The 19,383-nt window shown below is 45.8% G+C and overlaps 2 protein-coding genes across 5 annotated transcripts in view; one reads left to right on the top strand and one right to left on the bottom strand.

Moving 5' to 3' along the window:
* The window catches only part of vg (transcription factor vestigial), a 78,182-nt gene extending 68,691 nt beyond the window's left edge, over positions 1–9,491 (top strand). For 2 of the 4 annotated variants that reach the window (XM_050172185.2, XM_050172183.2), the window contains exons 5-6: positions 882–1,034; positions 8,155–9,491. In XM_050172185.2, the coding sequence (XP_050028142.1) occupies positions 882–946 (65 nt within the window). In that variant the 3' untranslated portion in view covers positions 947–1,034; positions 8,155–9,491. The remainder of the gene's footprint in view (positions 1–881; positions 1,035–8,154) is intronic. The other 2 variants (XM_050172186.2, XM_050172184.2) reach the window with 1 other exon arrangement.
* Positions 9,492–13,068: 3,577 nt separating this feature from the next.
* LOC140219111 (uncharacterized) lies at positions 13,069–18,472 on the bottom strand. Its single transcript, XM_072288995.1, has 2 exons — positions 17,963–18,472; positions 13,069–13,107 (listed from the first exon to the last, which is right to left on the bottom strand). Exons 1-2 carry the CDS (start codon positions 18,470–18,472, stop codon positions 13,069–13,071), a joined length of 549 nt encoding a protein of 182 aa, XP_072145096.1.
* Positions 18,473–19,383: the final 911 nt, after the last annotated feature.

Below are 19,383 nucleotides of genomic sequence, written 5' to 3'. Positions count from 1 at the left end.
GAAAAGGCTTCAGGACTAATAAATATATAGGCGGACTTACCTACGGGCGCTCTGGGCGGCCGGAAAGAAACCGAAACTACAGATCGTACTTTGCACGAGTGGGTCACCTGATCACCGCCACGTTTTAGCATACTTGCGTCAGCAGGCAGCTTTATCAGTCTAACAACATCCGCTGACCCAACCAACGTGTAATAGTGCGTACCGTGTGCTCTGCCAGCAATGGTCGTTTATCGGCAATGGTCGTGAGCTGCATGCATCTGGAAATGTTTTGACCTCGCATCATATCTATAAGTTAAAATGCGCCATTGTACGTAGCTTGGGAGGAGTCAGACGATCTCATCGTCTCACAGCTCTTGATGTGAGCAACAGTTACTTGCACCTTATTCGGTTGCGCCAAATTGCACCTACATTGTTTATAATTCCGCGTCATTGCCACCGTTATCGTTTAACGTGTTCATTTATGGTCTCTACGCACACGTGACCACCGCGGTTGTGTAAGAATTATTCACTTGCTCACCGAGCGTTACACCGAGGCCTGTTGCCATGTGTGCAGCCCAAGAGCAGCGTGTAGTGAGACATTTTGAGCGAACAAGCAAGCTATATGCAATTTACGTTTCCTAAATTCATTAGCCTAAAAAGCGATGCTTTAATAAGTTTGCCATTCGACCACGAGAACTATCACGGAATCTGCTAGTAAGATGAGTTCGACCTTAAGAAAACGTACAGGGCGTACAAGGCCGTAATAGAAGCCCGGTGTCTGCGGTGCACAGTGCATAGACTATAAATCTCTGAACCATGCTTGCGAAACCGGAAAGTTATTTGCTTACCAGGAATAGTGAACTGGCGGTTGTCTGCATCGTGCTCTGCACCACTGTCTCCAGATCCCAACAGCGGCGGCTACATGCTGGAGTTGTACAAGTTCCAGGCGATGCACGCGTACCGGTGAAAAAAACGAAAACGAAAGAAAAAAAAAACCGAACCAACCACCACCGGTGGGGGTCTACAGCGGGTGACGTCAAGACGACAAAACAAGAGTACGTTTTTTTTTTTTCACCGCTTCTGCTGGACTTCCCTGGAAGCTCTGCGCTCCTCGCTTGGCATCCCTTGAAACTAAATAAAAAATAAACACACTCGTTTCTGTGCACGCTGGTGCCTTTAGCTTAACCAACTCTCCGACGCGGTCGTGCATTAACCCGGGCTTCGTTTGCTTGCTGTAACGGTGGTGGTGGGTTTGGTTGCGGTGTGACGTTTCGCATCCCCCTTACTCTAACTCCTCGTCCTCTGGTGGCTGGTTCTTTTTTTTTTTCAAAGCTTTCTCTCCGCTACTGAGCTACGGCAAAGGCAAAGTACGTACATTAAGAAATGAAGACAGAACGCCGACCACAAGATGTTCAGCTGAGTTAACGTTCTCTCTCCCACGGGGGAACCTTGTTCACAAATAGGACCTTTTGTGGTCGATGTGCTGTGCTCTTTTATGGTGCGTAATTGCGTCATACTCTTCATTTCGCAGAAAGATATGGGTGCATTTATTTGAGCGTGTTCCTTGATAGAACGATGGTAAAGACTTCGAATGTTAGTCTATGCTATGGTAAGAAGTATCGGAAATGTTGTCATGATAGTCCTAGTGCAATGACGAACATATTATTACACTTATAGTGTGCCTCAAGAGGAATGAATATTTATGCTGTAGAGCGATCATCCAACAGCACCATAATCATTCTGCGATCTCGTGGAGGTTGCATTCTGTTTCCTGAATTACTATCGACACTGTTATACGCCAATTAACGGCCATTATATTAAAACATAAAGTTTCATTTATCTTGGTTGCAAAGGTGCACACACCTTAGGAAATACCAAATAATGTGACGTCACATGTGGCTCCAGGCTCCGCGCGGGCTTTTCGACGGCTATACCTAAAAAATATGCCCCGAAAGTATTGAACTAATGAGGCCACACGAATGTGACGGCGCGAAAAAGAAAACGAGGCTTGGCGCAGCAAACACTGAGAATAAAGCACGCACAAGAACATCATGGGGCTGTACTCGAGCGAGAATTAACAAAGGAACACGTAAGATTGTTGTCATTATTTGCGCATCGAATGTCGCTTTCCTATCGTGCAGCTTTTGCCTGTCTAGTTCACTTGGCAGCCTACTCTTATATAAAGCCAGGTTGGAAAACGCCACACGTTCCCTTCAAGAGCACTTTATTATCGTTTCATTGTTGCAATGGCTGGCCGGCACGTAATTTAAGGACAGTTTGTGTTGTAGCATGCAATGTGTTGTTCGAAAAAAATATATTCTTAATATTATAAATTTTCCAACAATATCTTTATAATATTATGTCTGAAGAAAGCAGAATGAAAACTGAATTCACAAACATCAGTCCAGTAATTGTGCAGAAATTACGCAGAATATTTAGAAAGCCGAGAAACCTCGCGCGCAGGATTTTGTATCTAGCTATTTATCGATTGTTGTGCAGGCTTCAGTTGACGTTGCGTGTCGGCGTAGATGGTTTTTGGAGTGAATTCAGCGCTACGAGAAAAAGACACACAGAAAAGGAAGAAAGAAGGCACGCGTGTTAAGCAGAAATGTGTCTGGTTGGCTAACCCTACATTTGGGAAGAGAAAACAGGAATTGGAAGAATAGAGAAAGAGAGAGAGAGAGGGAGAGAGAGAGAGGGAGGAATGCGGGTAATGTGTGCACGTGTGCGAATAACACCTTGCAGCGAACGAAGAAAAAGGAAAAAAGACGTTTTAATAAAATCAACAGACGCTCAAACAAAAGGTGGCATTAAATAGGGCTACTTTAGCTCCCCCAAACCCCATATTTTTCGCATTACTGGCGCTGTTGATATTCCACCAGGCGCTTCAGTGCCGAGAAACTTATCGCTTCGACAACCATTTACTGCGTACACCAAGTGCCTCTAATGTCTGTAATTCAAGTAGTATGTCGCCAAAAGCAAGCGTTTGGGAGATGTACTTACACAATGTCCTTAAGACAGCGAAAACTTTAAATGATCACGTTCGATTGCGACAAGCTTTTACTTTTATGCAAAAAAGAGAGCACTTGGGGTTACATTCTAGTCTGCACCGGAACATATATAGTAAATCAATAGTCTTAAAAGTATAGATGTAGTAATGTGTGCAGCTATGAAAAGTCGGCTATCCTTGCATGTATGCGCATTGAAAGTTTGGCAGGCGTCTGAAAATCGAAGTTCGAGTAGGCCTCCTAGCGGAAATAAATGAACTTTAACGTGAGGCCTTAGTCTCAGTGAGTATAGAAGTGAAGCCATGTGATAATCTCGTAGTCGCCATTTGACCTGCATCGAAGACATAAAGACTGAACGCCATAGATACCTTGTTTAGGAACATTCTTGTCCCGTTTGTCCTATACCAACTCTGTGGATTAGTGAACTAAGCTATTCATCACTGTCTTTCACAGCATCTTGAAACGATTTACGAGTTTTCAATGCAGTTTGTATAAAGGTGTCATTTTTGAAGCCTACCACTGTTTATGCTTTCGTCTCTCGGCAAACATAGGCTTTTCTGAACGCAAACCTTCTATGCTCTGACCGCGCCTCACTGTGGACTGATCTATGACTTCTCAAACATTATTGCTGCATGATGCTATTTTGTCTAATTGTTTCGAATGGACTGTCAACACAGTGACAGGTGTCATATTTGCATTCTTCCAGGTGCTGGTGTTTACAAAATCGCATACTTTTGCAGAAATTTTAAGTTTAGCGTTGTTCATTATATACTGGCTCAATATATTTTATTGCTGATATTGTGGCGCCTACTAATAATATGTAATAGATTCGATTGCACTAAGGTAGATTTTTGGTATATCAAACTGTTAACGTCAAATGTTAAACGTTTGTTTTGTAACAAAACTCGGAAATCACAGCATTTTTAAGATCAGTGATACGAAATACTCTGTACTTTCACAACTGGCCGACATCAAAAGAATGCGCAGCCATTTTTTTTTTTTCAGAAAAGAAACAATGTGGTAAATATATAGGCGCCTGATACCATGTGCTCTAGCTTTCTGTTCTATAGTCAGTTTCAATAAAATTTGTTTTAAGAAAGTTGAATGTTAGCATCATCCCCGTTCTGCTCTCTCTTATTCTCTCAAAATATTCTGTTTCTCCCGAAGTGCTGAAAATACATCAACTTCTCTTTTCCTTTCTCCAAAATATTATCTTTGTTGGTACCCTTAGTTTCTTGTTATGTTTAGTTTATCGTTTGTTCGATTTTTCCCCTTTTTAAACTTACGTACAGAGTCTTGTGAAGACACAGCTTACAACCCAGTGACTTGAATGGTTCAAGTGGCGAAAGTTGTATAGCGGCAGTCTTTTTTTAAACATTGAACTAAGCCACAGCAGGTTAACTATTATAATCACTCATTTACTCATCATTACCGGCTTTAATATTAATTTGTGCGTAACGTAAAACAAGCAGAATGAAAAGTAAATTATTGACATTTATTGAACGCTTAACACATTCCAGCTTAAAGAACAGCAAAATAGCCAGGCTCTTCCTACGACAGCGACAGCGTTCGTACGGCCGTCTTGCGAACAATATTGGCGTTCTAGTCTATAAAGCTAAAAGATGTTAACTTACAAGCAAGCATTACGAGGTTCCTTTTTTCCCCACATATTACAGGCAAATGAGTTAGGTGCTATCCTGCATCACTCTTGCATAAAGGGAGCACGGTGACGCACACCTGTGTCACGAAGTTTATTTTTCTTTTTGCTTTCGCTAATGAAGTAGTGCTGCAGCGGCAGCGCTAAAGCAACTGTCCGGCATCACCGCCTCATTCGCAGCCTTTCATCACAGCGGCAAAGCCGTGCCGGGGCGCCTTGCTGAGCCCGGACTCTCTAATTCACCGAGTGATGGCTATGAAACAAGGCTAGCGAAACCGTTAGTCCACCCTGCCTAGCGCTCTGCGCACCCCCGTCTATTTTGCGAGCCGCGGAATCACGATCGCGCCAGAGAAGCGCGGGGCACTGCGGTGCGCGACGGCCTCAATTAAAACGAGTTCGCCTCGCGCCCGCCTGGCGGCGCCACCGTGGTCCGAGCGCTGGCGACGCACCCTGCCGGCTTTTCATCCCGCCGCTTCCCGTGCGCGGAAGGGAAGCCTCGTTGCGGCGCGCGCACAAGTGGAGCATCGAGGCGGAGAGCGAGTGGCGTTCGGCGGTGTAGTTCGGCGTTGGAATGATGGCGGCGCGCGCGGCCATTGGCGCAAGTAAATAATGTTTTGCCGGCCCGGAGGAATTGCCGCATTCCTCGTTCCTGATTGGCCGGAAGGCGAGCGGGCTCTCCAGGTCTGGAGCGGGTGGGCAGGGGTTCTCAGGAGAGAGAGGTGGCGTGGGAGGGAAAAAGGGGAATAGTGGGAAAACGGGAGTCGGCGTTATGCGAGGGTGCTGAAAGCGAAAGCCGGGCGTTGAGGTAACGCGGCTCGCGAAGCGCGAGAGAGAGACAGCCGTTCAGGGAGACCCGCCGGGCCAGGAAAAGCGTGACTCATGCCGTAACTTTTCGGTCGCAGGCGGAGGTCTGGGAAGAGGCGACCGTGACTTTTGTGCCGAGGCGCGGTCCCCTCCATTTTCAATTTGCCGACTGTCTCCCGGATTTGTTTCTCCCCGCAGAATCACACGTATACTCACAAACGCGCGGGGGTTTCCCCCGCGCTCTTGTTTTGGCGGACTTGGTGTCGGTTCTGTTTTGTCGGAGTGTGTCGCATTTGGGTGGGGTGGCGGTAGACGTAGCCATTAAACTTTATAAAACTGCAAGAGCGGCTAACACTGTGCGTAGCTGGCGCTAATAGAGTTTTAGTTTAGATGAGGCAAGCGGCTTGCGTACGCAAGAACTAGGGGCCAAGGTACTGCGCATGTGCAGACGGTTCTGCGCATGCGCAGTACTGCCGCCCCTAGCTCTTGCGTACGCAAGCCGCTTGCGTCCCCTAAACTAAAGCTCTCTGTTTTGAATGAGTGCTTCGCGGTGACTTGGTGGACCATTACTGGAGACTGTAGTTTCAGCCTGTAGCTTCTCGCTAAGCATTTATTTAAAAGATCTCAAAGAGAGGCCGTCGCTTAGTTATTCCGGGAAAGAAGGGAGAATATTGTCAAGAGGATGGTAACTAGTGCGTTTCTAGAGTTCTTATTACGACTGGTAAGGCGCCTAATGATGTGAAAGTAGCGTGAGATTTTTTCTTTCTCTATTTGTGCTTGTTGTATGCCCTAAATTCCCATCTCGAGAAGCGTCGAATGAGAGCTTAAGATGCAATACCGTGAATGAAATGCTCCCATAAATCTATGATGGCTATTGCATAGGACGGATTACGAATTAAGGAAGGCACGCACTACACTGGCAAACCTAAAAGTTGCACGAAAATTTGTTTGATGGTACATGCATATCCTTGTAAACTAGCAACTCAGTGACCAATATTAGGTTGGAGTATGAGGTGTCATGGAAAGTTATGAACTGATGTCTTGCTCAGGCTAGTGTGCAAGGCACCCGCATAGGGCGCCAGAATGTCTGCATAATACTCGAAACCTATCCTGGAGCGTACAGTTTCAAATACGGAATTACTGTTTGAAATGTTTCGGGTTTCTTGCTAAGAAAGATTCTGAAAGCTTGCGAATAATGTTGCTGGGTTTTTGGAAAACTGAAATTTAGAATCGAATAGTAGACGTGTTCCAGTTAAAATCATTCGAGTTCTCAAGTATCTGCGAAATGCTGCATGAAAAACTTTGTAATTCTCCGTACTGTAAACAATACTAATTTCATAACATACTTATTTTTTACTCGTACTCATGAAATGTTGTTTGCCGGAAAAGAGGGTTTTTTACTCCAGCCCGCTACATATATGCCAGTTCGCCATAAAACTTTTTATTAGCCCAGCGAAGGAAATTCCTTAGCCCCTGTAGAAATACTGACAGTCTTTTATTTACATTTTACATAAGTATTACGAAGATTTTAAGAATGTGGTTGTCGCAGCTCAAGCGTGTAATCAGCGACCGTGGGCGGCACACTGCAGTTATCCGTGTAATCCGCGCGATGCAACAAACTCTTACTTTCGGAGGCAAAAAAAAAAAAAACTGGGAATTTTAGTGGCTGGTTCTTCGGGTTAGAGGTCCCACCACTAAGATCACCGAACTCATGATTCTAGTTGAATGCACATATATGCAAGCAAGGAAAAAGAAATTATCATTTCGAGTGCATCTTGATCAGCTGCCCTCCCTGTAACGCTATGGAATGCCAGTTTCACTACTCTAGTAACAGTGGCATCTTCTCAGCATGGCCATGTCGACTTACTTCTAACTTACTTCTTATTGACGATCTTATTCCATGTGGACTTGGGGGCTCTGCCGTTGAGTTTCAAATGACATCCACATCTTGCGCCTTACGAGGATTGCCATATATAGATCGTATTAAGATGACACAGCGGGTAAAGTGTAACTTTCATGTTGCTGCTGATATACAGCTTGAGTAACGCGGTGGCGAAAAGAGAGAGAGAGAGAGAAAAGGTTGGTACAACCAACCTTGGGTCTTGATATCTATGTGAGTGGTAGCTCGCGCATTACGACAAGACACGCGCTGCAGATTTCCAAGACGAACGCCTCGGTGAACCACCCTGATAAACCTTACAGAGAAAGCTGAACATTTATTCAGAACGAAAACGTGCTGAACCATAAAGCACGGCGTAGCTGATCTTGTAGAAACAGGAAAGGGTGGGAAAAAAAGAGATACACACGAAGAGAGAAAGGGTGAGAGAGGCACTTACCAAGACGATAGCATTTTCTGTACCCGACTAAAGTAGCAAAAATTGAGAAAATGACAAAACCATCTTTCTGTACAAGGGGTACTTTTGGCTTTCATTCGATTTAAAAATGATTAAGGGAGATCTATATGTCTAGAAAATTGTCTCCGAAATTCTTTGCTATATAGCAAACACTTACGAATCCTCAAGGAGTACAATGCGGAAAAATGTACGTTTTTCCATCAGCGCAGTGACTTGACATATATACATTGAAAACGCTCTCTGAAAGACCTTATGCAGCAAAGTCCGACGCGTAACAGCGGACGTTGCTTTTGTCATCACTAATTATCTCTTTTCTTTTTTCATTTGTGTCCTCTTATGCAACCAAACGCAGGGCTCGATAGTCAAGTTCAAGAGACCGGCAAGGACCTCTACTGGTTTTGAAGCGGCCCTGTTCGTTATATACCTCCCTCAGCGACGCCACAGCCTCGCAGTAAAGAAGATACGGCAGACGTTCGAAAGGAGTGTGGTTCGTAACGAACTGCACATACGCAAGGGAGTGAAGAGTGCGCCGACAGTTATTCATCACGTGACCGGGCGCTTCAGTCAGTGAACACTCTGCGACCCAGAAGGACGCCGAGAGAAAACTTTGTGTGTCCGCATTTTTGTTTCTTGTTGTGCGTGTGTGCGTATGTGTACCACTTTGTGAGTGTGCGTGACCCCTTATACTTTGCGGGCGTGGTATATCGATCAACATGGTCAACCTAACCTTTTTTCGAAAGCTCTCGGTCATTGTACATTGGAGCGTTCTCAAGCCTGCAAGTATACCTTACCGGACTGCCCTGCTCCGTGACTAACGTTCTCATTTCTTCGTGAGGCTTAGCGCGTCGTTCGCACTCATGCGACGCGCCTATGAGACGGAGATCTTCCTGTGCGTAACGCTTGCGTCGTAGCATCATCTGACGACGTAAGCGTTACAAATGCATTTATTTACGAGTCGAGAGTACCGTGCCATTTTAAAGAAAAGTTCATGCAAGTTTTCTTCTTCAATGACAGTTAAGGCACATCATGGCGCTATACGGTAAACAGGACACGCGCAATGTTGTCGTTAAAGCTTTTACGCAGACGTGCTTTAAGCATTGTGTTTGGCTCGTGTTTCTTGACACAAGTCTGAGGAATACTTTCAATTTTACGAAAGATCCGAGTGAGCCAGGTTTTGTGAATGCTCATGTTTAATGAGGCGCAATGTACAGGTGTTTGTGTGTTTCCATCGCCCATGTGTGCGCCTGTGTGTGTGTCTGTCTGTGTGCATGTGTGCGTGAAACCAGACCGGATGGTATCAGGACAAAATGAAGTCCTGTGTTTTATTCCTTCTTCCCGCGTTAATTTATTCCAGTAATCGCTTGTAGCTGCACACGCCGCCGTCGTGCATAAACAGTTTCGGCTGCCCTGCGAAGCCAATTAGTCGGCGTGCGCATTACGAGCTTGAACCCTGAGGACCGGTGTGCTGAGGTTATTTATGAGTTGTGTAGATTATAGACCTACTTGAGGTGCTGTCGGCGTCGTATGCGCCCAGATATACCTATGAATAAACGAGGAAAGACTACCTGCGTCAGCGCGCACTGAGCATGCCTGTCTTTTGTGCATAATTTTATTCTCCAGATTTCGTGTCCGGGTCACTGTGTCTACGAAGCCTGTACAAAGGAAGAAATATAATGAGTTCTGTGAGCACTTCATGGTGTCTGTGGTTGACTTTTTGGTTCCGTAAGAAAAAAATACGCTATTCCTAAAAACTCATGCTCCCTCGAACGGTTTCCTTACCTTGAGAGAGCATTGGTACCTCGATTCGACAGTTATGCTGTATAAATGTGGGAAGCTTTTGGTGTACAAACGTACGCTTCGCCCGGAGATTCTGATGTGTACGCCTAGAGCGTCCGTTATTTTTATTTAATTGATATTGCTATCAAATGGGAGCACTATACGCTCTAAAATAATTTACACCCATAAAAGAGAACAAGAGTGTAAATGTGTCTATAAGCCACACACTTCGGGTGTGATTTATATAACGGAGAATCATTTACACCCTTTTCACTTTTAAGGGTGTAAATTCTTTTAGAGTTTACTTACCTTGCACTAGCTTCGAAAGCATTGCAGCCTCGGGGAAGCAAAAGGACTCACAAGCGCTTGTCTAGTCCTGTTGTATTCAAAAAGCTCATTAGCGTTTCATTGGCGTTGTGCATATTATAAATTTCTGTGGCCATAGTCATAGGATTTTAGCTTCCTAGAACGGTCTGTCGTGTAAGCGGCTAAGGCCGAACGTGTCATAGAGAGCCGTAGTTTAGAGGTTAGCACGAAATTCGTTCTGTAGCCTCATCACGTGTGCATCGGTTGCATGCGGCACTGTTCCTTTCCATTCCGATGAGGAATGAATAAGCTTCCGTGAATCCGACGCCTGACCACGGGCGGCACACTAACAGTTGTTTTACGAGGGCCCGGGTGACAGGCGAAGTCGCATGTCAGAGTTCAGGGAATTTAATCGCGAGCTTTACAAAACTGGGCGAATGGCAATGTCGAAGTATACTGCTACGTGCAAGTGAGTAAAGATACCGCGCTGCATCGGTTCTTGACTGTGGTATTAGTACACGCTGACCTTGGTAAGTCGAGCGTACTGTTTCATTTGGCCTGTCGCTGCCGGCAATTAAGCAGTGGCTCGCCAGCCACTCATATATAATGTCGTAGCTGTTCTTAAAAGGTGGGTGGTGAGTATGTCTAATTTCATATACCGTCTGTTCACGAGAGCCATTATGCAAGACAAGCTGAAGCGTTTGTAGGGCCACCTTGGGATCACAATATATTGTCCATCGATTAGGCGGTTGTTGAATCAAAACAGAGATGGCACCCTAGAAAGCTGCAGATTCTTCTGCTGTGGATGGTGTAACATGCTAAAACTAATGTTGTATAAAACCACAGCTCGATCGGTCAATCAAACTCAGGTAGGACAGTTGGAGCTTATAGAACGGTCCTTGTAGATATATGTACGCAGTAAAAAAAGAGCGACTAATTTATGAGAAAAAGAGACAGCCGCTTCAAGACACATGGTGCAACTTAAGAGCATGAACAAAGAGCAACTTAAGAACAAAGAGCATGAGCAACTTAAGAGGAAGCTTTAGCTCGGGCCCAACTCCGACGCGGCCTATTCAAATACATGTAAAAACGGAAAAACGTTTTTCTGAGATAACCCCTGGACCGATTTTAATGAAATTTGTTGCATTTGAGAAAGAAAGTTGAATTCTAGTGACTGTTGGAAGCGGAATTTCGATTTAGGGCTTGAATTTTGTTAAAAAGATTTTCAAAAATTAAGAAGTTTGAAAAGAAATAGAAGCACGAAGTTTACAAACTAATAGCTCTGCATCAAAAACAGATATCGCGATTCTGTAAACGTCATCCATTAGACCATTCGAAGCGGACAAATTTGATATGTCATTTTACATCTTACGTGAATTTGTTACGTTATTTACGAGGGTTTTGCAAAAGTTGTAATAACACATCGGCACATTTTTTGAGGTTCATGTGTAACATATCAATTTTGTCCGCTTCAGATGTGCTATCAGATACAATTCACAGAATTGCTATATCATTTTTCTTGCTGGGTTACGGAGTTGTAAACTTGATAGTTTCGTTTTCTGGAAATTTGCGATTTTTGCCAATTTTTTATAAAAAAATGACAACCTAAATCGAAAATTTAAAACCAACAGTCACTAGATTTTAAGTTTTTCTTTGAAATGCAGCAAACCCCGTCAAATTTGGTGCAGTGGTTGCCGAGAAAAACGAATTCTCCTTTTACATGTATTTAGATAGGAGCACCCGAGCTAAAGCTTCCTCTTAAGCCATGATGGATTCGCACATGGACATAAGTGAGCTGCGACGACCTCTGTCTATATCTCACTTTTAGTCGATCGCTTGACGCTCTATTTAGCAAGTGCGCTAAAAATCTCCGCAGAGTGTCACGCGAAAAAACAACGCGCCGTTGAGCGATCCTTACGGACGCTTGTCGTCGCATTCCTTTGGCAGCGCAAGCTCGCGAGACACCTCTTCAAGGAAATGCGGAGTTGGCACCTGGCGAAAGCAGGCAAGGAGAACGCGCGTGGAGGGAGCCGCGTAAGAAGGGCGGGTATGAACGAGTCTTTCACCGGCAAGCGAAAAAGAAAGCAGGAGAGAGCGCAGGGCTGATGGACGAGGCAAACGGAACTGCAACGTTCATCGAAGGAGGGCGTCTTACGCCAGCTCAAAGACAAATGCGGACACGATTGCACGTACCTGCTTAAGCGACACATTTGCTTGCGTTGACTTTGCTATGCATAGATAGCTTCAATGAGCAAGGGCTTAAGGGAAAGAACACTGATTTCAGAAGAAGGTGGTACACCTGTATTAGCAGAGCATGTCCCACAAAAAATCTAATATGCGGCTTCATATTGTTCACTGGGAATGGACAGTGCTCTTTTGTGATATTTGCAAGTGCTGCGGCTTTTTCAATGAAGTTCAGCAAATGTTCATTCAATAGATGCCTATTGCACAGGTTTGTTACAAGGTTCAGTTAATTTCCGATTAAATGTTAATTCCGTACTTGTCTAGTACATCCTTTAGAATTTAGATTTTATATTGGGATTCTATAGAAAGCTAAAGACGCGCTCACAGTTTATATGCCGCTTTCGTATAACTAGCTTAACGACATTTACATTTAAACTGAACGCCTGAGAATAGTGCACAATGCACAGCCATTCTGTAGACGTGTTTTTATGAGTTAAATAGAATATTAAGCAAATAAAAGATTTTTTCCACAGTTGTACGTGTCCAACGTCGACCAATATGCCTACGCGTATAGAGCACACCAATACCGTCGCAAATGTAAGAAATTCCCATTCCACCTCAAAAACCCTCACAGAGTCACGCATATACTGCATATTAGCAGCATGTCCCGGGCGTATGATGTGGTGTACGAGAACGCAGGATCACATTTCACAACGTCGACCACTTTTCGTAGCCCAGTGGAAGGTATTCGAAGTTTTAATAAAAGCACGATGTAAGTGACACTGGCATCATCTCGCGATGTTCAGAAAACGAAGAGCATAAAAAAAAGAAAGAAGAAGGAAGCACAGCGTTCCACGATTCCTGGCTCCTCCTGCGCTGTTTGACTTCAGGAGGACGCGGGGGAGAGCGTGATGGATGACTAGACGTGCTGCTTGGACCGGGATCTTTTGCGTCGCCTCTGGTCCCTGCGCGCTCACTCGCGTTCTGCCAGCCCCAGCAGCTAAAAGACAAGGAGCCTCTTGACGGGAGTGACTGCACTCTGAAACAGAAATGTACAAGGAAATCGCAAACGAAAAGGAGAAGAGGATGGCAGTGCGCCGAACCTCCAGTTCGTGCTTCTTGGATCACTTCTTGTGGAACGTCTACATCCGTGCTCCCGATGGTGCCCTTCGTGTCAGGCTCATTATTCATTTGGTCCTCTATGCACTACGAGGCACGCTATTGAAACCCACGTACGCATACAAAGTATACTTTCAGCTAAAGCTGCTTGCAACTTAAGAGGAAGCTTTAGCTCGGGCGCTCCTATCGAAATACACGTAAAAGGAGAATCCGCTTTTCTCGGCAACTACTGCACCAAATTTGACGAGGTTTGTTGCATATAAAAGAAAAACTTAAAATCTAGCGACTGCTGGTTTCGAATTCTTGATTAAGGTCGGCAAGTTTTTATTAAAAATTGGCAAGAAGCGAAAATTTTCAGAAAACTACACTATCAAGTCTACAACTCTGTAACACAGCAACCAAAAAGGATAATACAATATTGTGAATGGCATCTAATAGTACCTATACAGCGGACAAAATTGATATGTTACACATGTATCTAAAGGCGATGAGCAAAACGTGAACAAGGTGAATGCAGGAGCCAACGTTTCGACAAGTGGACTTGTCTTCTTCAAGGCGACATATGCTTTCCTCGCCACAGTATATATAGGTGGGGTTATTCTAAAGGGGAGGGGGTGTGAGGCGGGAGGGCGCGGAAACGAGGGAAAGTGTGTTAGCGTGTCGAATTAGTAAAGGAACGCTGTGTACAAGGTCAAAGCCAGGACCCCCCCTCCCATCACCCTAGTCTGTCAACCCACGCGCGTTAGCCGGCGTGTCAAGGGCGTCTGACACGCCAGCTGACGAAAGAAAAAAAAAAAAAAAGAAAGAAAGAAAGAAAAAGAAAAAGAAGGGAAGAAAAGGGAAAAGGGGGGGGATACGCCAAGAAATCAAACTAAGTGTTGTTGCCTATAGCTTGAGGTTTAGCATAGCGAATAGATTCTAAAGCTCCCTTTGAAACGTTTATGCCTATTGGTTGCAATGTCTTGAACGAATAGATTCTAAAGCTCCCTTTTGCGTATCCCCCCCCTTTTCCCTTTTCCACTTGTCGAAACGTTGGCTCCTGCATTCACCTTGTTCACGTTTTGCTCATCGCCTTGAAGTGCCATCTCCCGGATTCCCCGTCTTTACATGTATCTAAAAGAATTCTGTAATATGGAAATAGAGCGTTTGCAGAACAGTTGTACACGACGTCACAAATTAACGTTAGATATAAAATCACATACCGAATTTGTCCGCTTTCAATGATGTAATGGGTGCCGTTTACAGTACCGCGATATCTGTTCTTCATGCAGAGCTATGATTTTGTAAACTTCGTGCTTCTATTTTCTTTCAAGCTTTTTAATTTTTGAAGATTTTTTTAACAATATACAAGACATAAATGAAATTCTGCTTTCAACAGTCACTAGAATTTAACTTTCTCTCTGAAATGCAATAAATTTCATTCAAATCGGCGCATGGGTTATCTCAGAAAAACGTTTATTTGAATAGGCCACGTTGGAGTTGGGCCCGAGCTAAAGCTTCCTCTTAACAACGATACACTTGAAGAGAAAGCAAGAGTGTGAAGGCAATCCAGTAGCTTTCAAAATGGCAACAGCACTTTTGCGACCTCTTGTAGCTGCGATACGCGAGGCCATGGTCCCAAGATCACGTTCAAAATGAACGGTTCGCTCTCTAACTTATTTAGTTAAAGCTGTGCAGAGGTGATGTCTTTCATTTTCAAAAGATGGACAGTTGCACAGCAGGTGTTCGATAGTATATAGATACAGCAGACATAGCACTCGGCGCTATCAACCATTCCAATCAAGCCCATATGTGGATTGGTGAATGCCACACCCAAACGTAATCGGCACAGCATTGTTTCCTCACTTCACGGAAGCCCAGGTAACAGCCGCAGTTGCATAGGCGGGTCGAGAAAAGGCAATCGATGCTGGGTGAATTCCCCCAGGTGTGTGCCAGTTCTCAAGGAAGGAAGGAAGGAAAAAGTGAAGAAGAAAAGGCAGGGAGGCTAACTAGTTTAGCTTAACCGGTTTGCTACCCTACACGTGGGAGCGGGATGGGTGATGAAAGATGGGGAGGAGAGAGAGAGCACATAACACAGCACACACATCGTCAGTTAGTCAGTCACTCTTGCGCCGTATACGTGACATCACTGCCACAACCGCTTGCCCAAGCCCGTCTCTTTCAAAAACCGAAGTAGTCCCTTCGTCGCCTTCAGCTGCGATGTCTTCTGTCGGCGATATGTGAAAATTATTTCCTACAATGCGCTAGCTTGCTTAAGTGCTGGGCTGCGTCAGTCCTCAATAAAAACACAAAAACGAAGCTTACTCCTTCGTGTGCTTTCCTGGCCGCTTCGTCGGCGAGGCCGTTACCGGAGATACCGCGATCACCTGGCAGCCACTGAAACACGACGTCGTGTCCTTTCGCGATCATGTGATAGTGCATTTCTCGTATCTCAGACACGAGTTGTACACAGGACCCAGGAGGAAGAGCTGATAAAAGACACTGTAGGGCCCTCTTTGAGTCGCAGAATATTTCCCGCCGATTAGCTGGTGGGATGTTAATATAATAAACGGCACCGCGAAGGGCAAAGAGCTCCGAACCGGTTCATGTTGTGACGTGGGAAATTTTGTATCTGATGCTTATCGATCGTGATGGTATAACCACGGCACCGGTGGAGCTGATCTGAGTGGAAGAACCATCCGTATTCATGTGGACTCGGTCAATGTAGAAAGTGTGCAAACAATCCAGAGCTGCTTGCTTCAAGGCCAAGGTAGGCAGGTCAGTCTTGTTTCTTATTCCTGGAATGGAAAGGCGCACTTGAGGTTGCTTTAAACACTACAAGGTTGAGAGAGAGAGAAACAACTTTATTTGCCACTGCAGGGTTGGACGTTAAGCCAGGTAGGCTCAGTGTGGCTCCCAGGTGGGGGCGATGTCTTCGGCCCACGAGACGAGTGCCAGTTGTGTTTTCTTGTGCCGGATGATAAGCAGGCACGATGAATGCTGACCACCTTCGAGAATGAAGCCTGTGGTCGTCGTTCTGGCAAGCAGGTAAGATAATCTGATTGCACGTGGCGAATATACGTGGCGAACATAAGCCCTAAGTAGGTCAGTGGAAATGTAAGTCGTGATCGGATGGTCTTGCGCCATTATAACTTTTCCTGCTGTTGAGGCACTCCGCGGAAGGCCGAAGCAAATGCTTAGTGCTTCGACACTTTGAAGTGCTCGAAGATTTGACTTGCATGTTTTGGCAAGCACCGGAGAGCTATAGCGTAGGAATACGATAAAAATTATTGGATACATGTGTAACATGGAGCCCACTGATGGTCTTCATTTTTTTTCGCCGGCGATGTATTTGAAAACGACAACAATAGATCTGAGCTTCTTCAAGTGGCCAACCTGAGGGCTTCAGGGAAGATCCCGACCTACAATGACACCCAAAAACCGACGATTTCTCTTAAAGAAGCTAGGCTGGACATTGATGCATACTGAATAACCAGACGCCGCTTCTCGCGTAAAAGCGACTAACGCACATTTTTCTGGCGAGATGGTTAGACCTTGTGTGCAAAGATAGCCAGATGACTGTGTTGCTGCATTCTGTAGCCTCGCACGAACCTGCAGGCGAGTCACCTCTGATAATCAGATGCAGATGTCGTCGGCGTAGATTGAGACACTGCCAAATAAAACACGTCTTACGAGAAGTAATTTAGTAGCCTCAATAGCAGACTTGCAGCAACTGTATGCACGTAATCACAAATGAATTCATGCGTTGAAGCGCTTCTCAACAGCAAGGCCCTAGATTATCGTGACAGTGAACATTCTAACAGGCCTCTCTAAAAAGTAACTGAAATGTATTTATCGCAATGCGCCCACTTTTCTATTATTTTACTGCTTATTTACTAGAGAGAGAATTGCAGGGTGCAGGCTGCCCCCACTGTCCAACGAGGGCAGAGCATACGTGGTGTCTTTAGCTTGCAGCTGGCCTGTCGTTTGTTGGCTTGTGCGGTACCGTAGAAGCTGTTGTTACGAGGTGTGGTGTCACCTTGGCGCGATTTTGAACGAGCATTATTTACGGCGCAAATTTAACCAACATACTGCGTAGATGCGTGTGCAAAGCTGAGTGATAGCCAAGCAGAAGCAATTGGGATGGTTATGAAGCGAATGAAAATGTCGTACCACTGCTTCGAGAAAGGCCCCTGCACGTGAACCGAGCTACATGGCAGAACTTCAACAGGTAATAATGATGATATTCGTCATAAAGTGCGAACCACGATGACGATAGACCGTCGGCTTACTGACAGAGAAGTTTGTCAGCTGGCGATAGCAACACAAATCCTATCAACGCCTTTTTGAAGACGATTTCAGTACGCAGCAGGTACCGGTATAATTTAGCCAGGCATTTTGACAGGAATTTCAAGGCCTGGCCACTGCACTGTACAATATCGCCCCTGTGCTCGCGGCTCAAATGATCGCCTCTTTTTTGGCACGGCACGGCATTTCAGTGATTTCTAGAGCACATGAGAGAGAGAGAGAGAGAGAGAGAGAGAGAGAGAGAGACAACGAGACATTGCTCAATGAGACAACGAGCGAAGCTCAATCTCGACTTATACATATTTTTATTCCTTCGGTCTCGAGCACCAGCCAAGCTCCCTACGCCCTCCGTGGCATCGCCTGACCTCGTCCTATTTACTAAGGGCGATCGCGTCGATGCTGCTGGCGCTACCTAGCTTCTCCTCTGTCTGCGAACGATATCTGCAGCTCCATGAAACTCGGCGGTCTGAAGTAGCGTAATCACTCACCGGAAAGGAGACGTCCGGGGATGATTTGAGGGATGCGACTGTGGAAGTCATCTCGCAGTAAGCTGCCTTCAGCCGGCCGAGTGTGATGGTGTCAGTTTTGCCATGAATGCCCACGATGTAAGTGGACTTGCGTCTCACCAGTACGGGAAGGGGGCTGAGGTACTGTGGGTGGAGAGCAGGCTGAACGGGTCCAGAGCGCACGAAGACGTGGGTTGCATTGGTAACGTCAGTTGAAATGGAAGGTGTGCGTGCTGGAATTCCACCTGTCGGGTAAGGTTTTAGATGCCGGAATAGGTCACGAAGAAGTTGAACGTATTCGTGAGTAGCCAGAGCAGCCACAGGTGGTTGTGGTGACAAGAAGTTGTTGGGCAGACGTAGCAGAATACCATAGACGAGCTCAGAGTTCGAGCACTCGATGTCCGATTTCAAGGAGCACCGGATACCAGAAGCAAGAGTGGTAGACGTTGAACCCCATGGCGACGGCGTGTCACGAGCAATCAGCGCTGACATCAGCTATCGTTTAAAGCGTTCCACGGAGCTGTTGGTTTGGGGATGGTAAGCGGCCGTGCGCACACGATTCGCACCAAGCAAAAGCAGGAGCTCTGGAAAGAGCCGACTCGGATTGCTGCCCTCTGTCAGTAACAATTTTGGTAGGGCATCCGAAACGGACAACCCATCTTGTGACAAAAGCTGCCGTGACCGTTGCAGCAGAGCTGTCTTAAAGTCGAGTTGCTCCTGGCCAATGGTATAAACCTGTCGATAGAGGTGAGCAGTTAGCGAAATCCCAGACACAGTGGTAGCGGTCCACAATGTCAATGTGAACAACGTCAAAACGATGATCAGAGTGAAGAAACTGGCGTGCTGGGGAAACGGGGTACCTGTGAACGTTTGTACGTTGGCAGGGTGTGTATGCACGAACTTAGTTGTGTACACCGCCGTTCATTCGGGGCCATACGTAGCGCAATGAGATAGAACGTTGTGTGGCACGAACGCCGGGGCGGGCGAGCTGGTGCAGTGTTCCGAAAAGCGGCTTGCGTGACGTGCTGGGGACAAGTGGTGTCGGTGTGCCTGTAGAAGTGTCGCAGACGAGTGCGATACCATCAACCAGGATATCGCCCAACGGCCGTGCTGTTTCGGACTAGCGCACTGGAAGGCGCTCAGGATCATTAACCTGGTGTGCGGCGAGTGTCTGCACATTGAGTGACGCAGGACGTGCTGGTACTGTAACGGCGTTCACACGACTCAGGGTGTCAGCAGATACATTCTGGTCGCGGCTGACGTGTCGGATGTTGGTGGAGAATTACGATATAAACAAGAGATGGCGAATTTCTCGAGGTGTAGGTGTCGACCACTCTCTGCAAAGCGCATGTGTCAAGGGCTTGCGATCCGTGAAGGTGGTAAAGGGTCGACCCTCGACGATA

This window comes from Dermacentor andersoni, chromosome 6 (assembly GCF_023375885.2).
Source record: "Dermacentor andersoni chromosome 6, qqDerAnde1_hic_scaffold, whole genome shotgun sequence".
Taxonomy (NCBI): domain Eukaryota; kingdom Metazoa; phylum Arthropoda; class Arachnida; order Ixodida; family Ixodidae; genus Dermacentor; species Dermacentor andersoni.
This window is presented reverse-complemented; position numbering and strand designations above follow the sequence as displayed.

What these genes read in the sequence shown, in the direction of transcription:
- LOC140219111 (XM_072288995.1), bottom strand. Translation starts at nt 18,472, where the DNA reads ATGTCAGCGCTGATTGCTCGTGACACGCCGTCGCCATGGGGTTCAACG. An exon ending in CCCCGGACGTCTCCTTTCCG is followed by an intron (nt 13,108 to 17,962) that starts GTGAGTGATTAC and finishes TTTCTGTTTCAG; the next exon opens with AGTGCAGTCACTCCCGTCAA.